The 8,458-nt window shown below is 38.8% G+C and overlaps 1 protein-coding gene across 1 annotated transcript in view; it reads left to right on the top strand.

Annotated features, from left to right (window-relative positions):
* The window catches only part of MBD5 (methyl-CpG binding domain protein 5), a 92,945-nt gene that overhangs the window by 30,714 nt on the left and 53,773 nt on the right, over positions 1-8,458 (top strand). Inside the window, exons 7-8 of the mRNA XM_042783656.1 lie at positions 2,139-3,347; positions 6,819-6,875. Coding sequence (XP_042639590.1) covers positions 2,139-3,347; positions 6,819-6,875 — 1,266 coding nt within the window. The remainder of the gene's footprint in view (positions 1-2,138; positions 3,348-6,818; positions 6,876-8,458) is intronic.

The following is an 8,458-nucleotide window of genomic DNA, read 5'->3' as shown; positions in this document are numbered from 1 at the left end:
ACCAGAGCTCCTGGATGAGGAGTAGTGATGAAGAAAATCTTTCCCTTTATTGACAATAAGAAAATATTAATATATTGCATAATAAAATAATTTGGAAAGGAAGTAGAAATGGTCAGTCATGTCACAGAAAAAAAACAAATAGAACCTGAAGAGAATCCATTACATTTCACAATTAGGAAGTCTCTGTGACTTGGTGAAATTGCAGTTTTGGTGGAGAGGTGAGAGCAGAAGCCAAATTGCAATGGGATGGAAGGATAAGTTGGAGGTTAGGGATTAAGTTGTGTTAATTACTCTGAGAAATTTAGCTATAAAGAACATTCAGAGAAACAGGATAATATTCCAAGAGAGGCATCAGGTTGAATGCAAGCGTTTAAAATAGGGAAGCCATGCACATACGCTAAAGGACACAGGCAGAAAGATAGATGTTCAACATAAAGATGAGAAGTGAAAACAGATGAGGCAAGATCTTTGACAAGGGGTATTGGGATTCAGAGGAGCTCTGGTAGCATAGTGGCTAAGGCACTTGACTGCTAACCAGAAGGCTGGTGGTCCAAACCCACCAGCCACTCCTCGGAAGGAAGGTTAGGCAATCCTACTTCTGTAGTGATACTGCCTCGGAAACCCAAGGAGGGGTTGCTATGAGTCGGGGCCAACTCGACAGCACATAACAACAACAACAACATTGGGATTCAGAGCATAAATGGAGGGCTTACTCTCAAACAGCATAAGAGGGCCCTCTTACACTGAGAAGCAGGACAGGATTGAGGACATATATAGTTGCGGAGAAGAGTGTGTTGCCAAGTAGCAGGGAGTAGCAGAGTACAAGAAATTATGAGAACTCTATTTTCTTTGTTAAGTAAGGAGAATAGTGTGGGAGGTGGTACAATAACAGGCTTTAGTGGGTAGATGGAGATTTGAATAGTTGCAGAGAATGCAAGTGAAACCCAATGAGAGAATGACAGGATTGCTGGGCAGCACTGAGCCCCTAGCTGAGGTTGCAGGCCATACATCCTTGTAGACAGTATTACTTAGCGTCCTCACTGTAGACATTGATAAGGTAGGTAGTTGCATTGATCCAAGATTGGGATTTCATCTGTTACGTGTAGGAAAGAGGGTAGTCAACATGCTGATGGGTTCCAGGTCTGGTTTAGTAGGAAATGATGGGAAAACAGGAAGAGGTTGATCTTTGGGGGTAAATACTGAAGTATCAAGGGCCTAGAGCAGTAATTCTTAGATGGAGGTTGGTGAAATTAAAATAACCCTAGAGACTTCCTTGGTGGGCATTCCCTCCTGCCACCTATTTCCAGTTGAGAATCACTTCCATAAGGAGCTATTGTCACTATTAAGAGTATGTCATTTTGTTCAGCCAGTGGCCTGATAGAGTTGAAAAGCAGGTATTACTACCCTATCTGAAGAGTTCAAAAATTGAACATCATATCAAATATTTTATTTAAGAAAACAGTGTGTATATTTTATTTTATTTGGCTAAGTAGAAATATCAGTAAGTTAGAAATCATTTTCAAATTCTTGTTCCCTTTGTAAGTTGAGCAAGAAGCTCTGGTAGTGTAGTGGACAAGGCATTTGGCTGCTAACCAGAAGGTCGGGGGTTAAAACCCACCAGCTGCTCTGTGGAAGGAAGATGGGGCAATCTACTTCTGTAAAAACTTTTAGCCTCAGAAACCTAATGGGGGTCTCTGTGAGTCAGAATTGGCTGAATGGCAGTGAGTTTGGTTTTCTTTGGTTTTGTAACTTGAACAGTGCTGGTTTAGTTATCTGTGACTTGGCTACTTCTTTGAATCCTAAGTTGCAAAGATCCTGGACTCATATATTAATATGTGGACTCATCATCACTTGAAAACATTTTATGCCCAACCACCTCAAGTTTAATTTTTCTAGAGAATGTTTTGTAATGATTACAAAAAGTTCTTGAATGATTTCAAACAAAGAAACAGCACCCAAATATTATATATACCCTTTTCCAGGCAGAGGGACTTTTAATTTTAAGCCTTGTTCTTTCTTTATATTTCCTTACTTGTTATATCTTTTTGTCTTTTGGTAAATCTTAAAATTATGGTCTTTCTCTTTGAGGCCTTTAAAACTTTTGCTCTCTCTCACTGCGTCCTATCTATTTCTTCAAGGTGAGAATGCAGGAAGATGCAGCTCTGCTAAACAAAAGAATAAGCAATCAGCCTGGGCTCACAGCACTTCCTGAGAATCTGAACACTACACTTCCACCTTTCCAAGATACACCTTGTGAGTTGCAGCCAAGGATTGACCCACCTCTCAGTCAGCAGGTGAAGGATGGCCTCGTTGTGGGTGGCCAAGGTGATGCTTCCGTAGATGCCATTTACAAAGCAGTTGTCGAGGCAGCCAGCAAAGGAATGCAGGTTGTCATCACAACTGCAGTCAACAGTACAACTCAGATTAGCCCCATTCCAGCTCTGAGTGCCATGAGTGCCTTCACTGCCTCGATTGGTGATCCATTAAATCTCTCTAGTGCTGTCAGTGCGGTCATTCATGGACGAAACATGGGAAGTGTCAATCATGATGGTAGGTTGAGGAATGCAAGAGGGGCTCGGCTGCCCAAAAATCTGGACCACGGGAAGAACTCAAATGAAGATGATGGGTTTGAGTATTTCAAGTCAGCAAGTTGCCACACATCCAAAAAACAGTGGGATGGGGAGCAAAGTCCTGGAGGAGATCAAAACAGGTGGAAGTGCGAGGAATTTTTAGATCATCCAGGCCATATCCACAGTAGTCCTTGTCGGGAAAGGTCCAACAATGTCTCTACACTGCCATTTCTGCCTGGGGAACAGCACCCAATAATGTTACCACCAAGAAACTGTCAAGGGGATAAAATTCTGGAAGAAAATTTCAGGTATAATAACTACAAAAGAACTATGATGAGTTTTAAGGAGAGACTAGAGAACACTGTGGAAAGATGTGCACATATTAATGGGAACAGACCTCGACAGAGTCGGGGCTTTGGAGAGCTGCTGAGCACTGCGAAGCAAGACCTAGTCCTAGAGGAGCAGTCTCCGAGTTCCTCAAATAGTTTGGAAAGTTCTCTAGTCAAAGACTATATCCATTACAATGGAGACTTTAATTCCAAAAGCATTAATGGATGTGTGCCTAGCCCTTCAGATGCTAAAAGCATTAGTAGTGAAGATGACCTAAGGAATCCAGACTCCCCCTCTTCAAATGAGTTGATACATTATAGGCCAAGGACGTTCAATGTTGGCGACTTGGTTTGGGGCCAAATCAAAGGACTGACTTCCTGGCCTGGAAAATTAGTAAGAGAAGAAGACGTTCACAATTCATGTCAACAAAGCCCCGAGGAAGGGAAGGTATACCAATCTTTATCCATTGTCAAATACTAACTGTTGTTTAGATATCAATTATTGTTTTATGTTATCATCACTTTGGATTCTTTAGATTTGAAATTAGAATTCTTCATGACTCATTCAGGTCTCACAAACTTCTGAAACGTAAAATGAAGAGGGAATGGCTGTAGTCACCAAAATCTCATATTGACAAGGGTGAATTGCGAAACATTTGTAGATCCCATTAGGGTTCAGGTTAGCTTAAAGCCAGGAACCAGATTTTCAGAATTTTGTCAATTCTGCCTTCCTTCCCTGCGTTTATCTAATCCCTCCTTCCAAACCCAGAGGAAGAAGGCAAGTGGCAATAACTGGGGGGTGGGGGGTCTGGTAGCCATTGGAAGTCATTGGAAGGAGCGTGCCAGAGTTATCTACCAAACAACAGGAAGTTATCCCAAATTGCTAAGGGACAAATTCTCCATTTGCTTGCATTTTATACATAGACCTGGGGAAGGGTAAAACCTGGGTGAAGTTGTAGCTGTTACTTGAAGCAACAGGTACATCTGAGTTCAGAATAGTGGATTCTTTCAGGAAAGATCTGGGCCTTCATAACATATGGAAATGTTTAACCTTGTAGTCTGGTTCTGCTTAACACAATCTGATCGTATAAATTAAATGAAAATGTCTCTAAGAAACTACCTTTCAATTTAGAAGAAATTAGTAGGGGGATCTTCTGCACCCCCCCTCCATAAATGGTAGAATTGGCTCACTAGGCAAGAATTATGCAGAATATTTTATGTAGATAGAAAATTTTATATTTGACCAGGATGGGATAATTATGTACATTCCCACATATGATGAAAAAACATATAATTTTTCATCTACTTAGGTATTAAAAATTACTCTCACAGATATATATAGAGAGAGACAGACAGACAAACAAGACATATGTATTTCTCTTAAAGGGTATATTGTATAAAACTGTTTCAACTCTGCTCAAAATCCCACTGCACTTAGGTTTAATGGCAGGAAACCAAAACCATTTTTGCCAGTACAATAAAAGGATTGTCTTTCTCCAAATGACTAGGAGGTCCTTGAACCCTTTGCTTATAATGCCTAATATGTTCTTGTCAGGATACATTCTGGGCATAACATTTCTACGTTTGATAAGAAAATGAACTCCATATGCTTATTCACAAAACATTTTATTTTCTATAGTCTCAAGACCAGACAAGCGTTCTAAATGTTTTTGACAGTTTATTCAAGAAATAATTAGAAACAGCAAAAACAGACTGGTATGGCATAAATGAAACTGCTACAAATACAGGATGTAGACGCTGAACTGTTCTATAGTCTCTGTGCAAATGAACCAAGTCTTTCATATGTGCCATTTACAAAAAGCTCAACTAAGGAAAAGATTGTGGCCTCCCTTCCTGGACACATTCTACTGGCACTAAATACCTGGCTAAATATCTTTTTATATTCTCGGGAGAATAAAAGCATATACTTTTAACACATTTCACTTTATATAATGGCCCTAATCTTCTGATTAATCTGTGTTGACAAACTCCTAAAACTGAGTTACTCACTGAAGTTAGGAGAGATTCACTTTAAAAAAAAAAAATCATTATCTAAAAGTCCAAGAAGCATTTATTTTTATTCATTTGAATAATCAACTGTTTTTCACTCACTACAAAATAATAGTAATTGTTTCAAAAATCTAGATTTTTCCTTTATTAGCCCATTGCCATTAAGTTGATTCTGACTCCTAGTGACCCTGCAGGACAGAGTAGAATGCACTATGGGGTTTCCAAGGCTGTGAATCTTTACAGAAGCAAACTACCACATCTTTCTCCCACAGAGCAGCTAGTGGGTTCCAACACTGACTTTTTGGTTACCAGCTGAGCACTTGAACCACTACATCACCAGGACCCCTCCTTATTAGTAGTTGTAATGGGTTAATTTCTACTGTTGTTTGTAGGTACAATAGAACGCTGCCTGGTCCATCCTTACAATCATTGCCATGCCTGAGCCCATCATCCCAACCACTGTGTCAATATCTTCCGCTTTTTCACTGACCCTCTCTACCCAACATGATATCCTTCTTGGGACTGGTCCATTCTGACAATATGACCACGGTATGAGAGACGAAGTCTAGCTATTCTTGCTTCTAAAGAGCATTCTGGCTGTACTTCTTCCCAGATAGATTTATTCATTCTTCTAGCAGTCCATGGTACATTCGTTATTCTTTGCCAACACCAAAATTCAAGGGCATCAGTTCTTTTGCAGTCTTCCTTGTTCATTGTCCAGCTCTCACATGCATATGAAGCTATTGAAAATATCATGGGCTTGGGTCAGGTGCACCTTAGTCTTTAAAGATAAAATTCCTATTAGGGAGTAAAAAAATGTTTCTGTAAATGCAAATATCCTCATTCCCATTGGTTTACATTGTAATTTTGCATTTTCAGATAAAAACCTTAATACGATAAAATTGTTTTTAGTAATTCAGAAAAAAAATAATTTAAAGCATACATTTAGAGATAAAGAAAACTAAAAGTATATAATAAAACATTGATGATAATACATGAATTATTTACAAGTTTCCCCCTGCTATCTGAAAATAAAGAGTTCCTTTGAAATCTTTCTTAAGCCATAATAATGTAAAATGAAGAAGCAATTATCACTAAGTTACATGGGAAAATTTTTTGACCATCCCCAGACCCAAGAAACAACATCCCAAATCAAACCGGATAGCATGTAAAACACAGTCAGCACAAGTAAACCATACTTACCTTGTTTACTGGGTACTCGCTCCATCTGTGTCAGGGATTGAAAGTTTGAAAGGAGGTTTTGGCTCTGTCAGAATATGCTGTGGGCTTGAGAGAGAGGTGGCAGCCATACCTAGAAGCAGAATCTTGGGTGTGGTAAAAAAATGTGAAATTATTCACTGCAGATTAGTAAGTAGGCATAAGTAAGCTCATGTTTAGCCTGCTTATTGAGTAATCCAACACGGACTGGGGATATATATATCGTTAAAAAACTATGTATGACAGCCTTAAAAGCTCAAGAACACTTAACGTTTTTTAAAACCCCTAGGTTTTTCAGGACCTACCTCACTTTTTTGCACATAAAAAACCAAAGTACTACTTCACAAGCACTCTTGTTATTCCTGTAGTTCACAAAACAAAGGAAGGGCTTCCTCATACCTTAGTTAATGATGCCCAGCAAGCCAAGTAATGTTCTCAATTTTAACACCAGAAAAAGCGAAATTTCAAACACAGGTCTGTCTGACTCCAAGCCATATGACTTTTGTATGTTTTTTTGATGACCCTCATTCATCAAGAGAAAATTATACTATGTTCAATATTAGTATAGTATAAAACAAAGTATGATATATTTTAGAAAGATTTCCAGTAAAATATTTTTTTATTTGTACTCTTAAACAAGTGAACCAATTACAATGTAAATTTTATTTACATAAAACCCCTTTATCCCCAGCAATGTTGGATAAATGAAGTCTTGTGGATTAATAACCAGACTTCTGCTTTTAAAAAGGTAAGCAATGCATAAGTTTCCCTTTTATATACTGTGGCAACACCTGACAATATAGTAAAGTCAAGAGACAGAGAGAGGGACTTGACTCCATAAACAATATGTTTATTAAAATAAAATCTTAATTAACTCCACCTTGCTAACATGGGACCGATTTCTCCTAGTGTTTATCTTTGTAGTGTCTCAGAAGAAAAGAATTTGCTAAACAGTTGTCTTACACATTATCATGTTAAACCTTTTTAACCTTTGAGCTCTTCATAATCTATTTCTATGCCCACCAAAGTAAATTAATCCAAGATTCTGGCAGATCCCACTAGGTAAAATCTATATTAACTCAAGTTTTAGAATAAATTTATTATCCCTCCATCCCCTGAACCTATCATTTATTATGTTCAGTTACATTCTTTGTTCTCAGCAAGCCACTTCAAATTCTTTTTGGAAACAGGGAACGTAGAATAAATAACAGGATTGTAAGTTACTAATTCAAAGCAAGCCATATACCTCTCCATGTTTTCTGGTTGCATGAGTTGTCTCCAATCTAAGAGAGGCCAATTCTGGGATCGAAGTACTTGCCAAAGGCAGATATCTTCACATTGTCCATAAATTGGTATTTTAGCTAATTATGTTTACCATGGTAGTAAATGACTTGGTTGGTTATTGATCTTAGAAAACTCAAAAAACTCACTGCTGTCGAGTCAGATCCGACTCATAGCAACCCCTCCTTGAGTTTCTGAGGCGGTATCACTACGGAAGTAGATTGCCCAATCTTCCTTCTGAGAAGTGGCTGGTGGGTTTGAACCACCAGCCTTGATCTTGTTGTTGTGCACTGCCGTCGAGTTGGATCCAACACATAGAGACCCCTCCTTTAGTTTCCAAGGCAGTATCACTACGGAAATAAATTGCCCAACCTTTCCTCCAAGGAGTGGCTGGTGGGTTTGAACTACCAGCCTTCTGGTTAGCAGTCAAATGCCTTAGGCACTAAGACCACCAGAGCTCCTCCCAGTCTTGATCTTAGAAAGGCATTTTTAATCTTTGGTTGAATATTCAATGTAGCCAAATTAGTGATAAATGTGTTCATAATGTTCTACAGTTTCTGAGATGATTTCCTATGAGGTATGATTTCTAAAAGGAGCTCTGGTGGCACAGTGTCATTTTGACTGCTAGCCAGAAGGTTGGCAGTTCAAACCCACCACCCACTCCACAGAAGGAAGATGGAGCAATCTACTTCCATACAGATTTTCCACCTTGGAAACCCAATTGGAAATTGCTATGAGTCAGAATCTACTCGATGGCAGTGGGTTGGGTTTGGTTTTTGGTATGATTTCTAAACATCAAATACTCTATGAACACAGTCTACAGAAAACTAGAAGGAAAGCAAAATGTAGCCAAAAGTGACATACATAGGCTTTGAGCATTCTGACTTGAGCTGAATGCTCTGGGTAGGATTATCTCACTAATCTCAGATAATCCTACTCAGAACAATGTTTTAAAAATAAAATATCATAGCTTATCCAGCATATGATAGAGGGTCAGTAAAAATGAATCTTCTCACCTTGTCTTCTATGTTGAACAACCTTATTTACTTG

Source organism: Orycteropus afer, unplaced genomic scaffold (genome assembly GCF_000298275.1).
Source record: "Orycteropus afer afer isolate SDZICR_OR568_19922 unplaced genomic scaffold, OryAfe1.0 scaffold00023, whole genome shotgun sequence".
NCBI lineage: Eukaryota > Metazoa > Chordata > Mammalia > Tubulidentata > Orycteropodidae > Orycteropus > Orycteropus afer.
The sequence above is the reverse complement of the archived record's forward strand: the minus strand, read 5'-3'. Positions and strand labels throughout refer to the sequence as shown.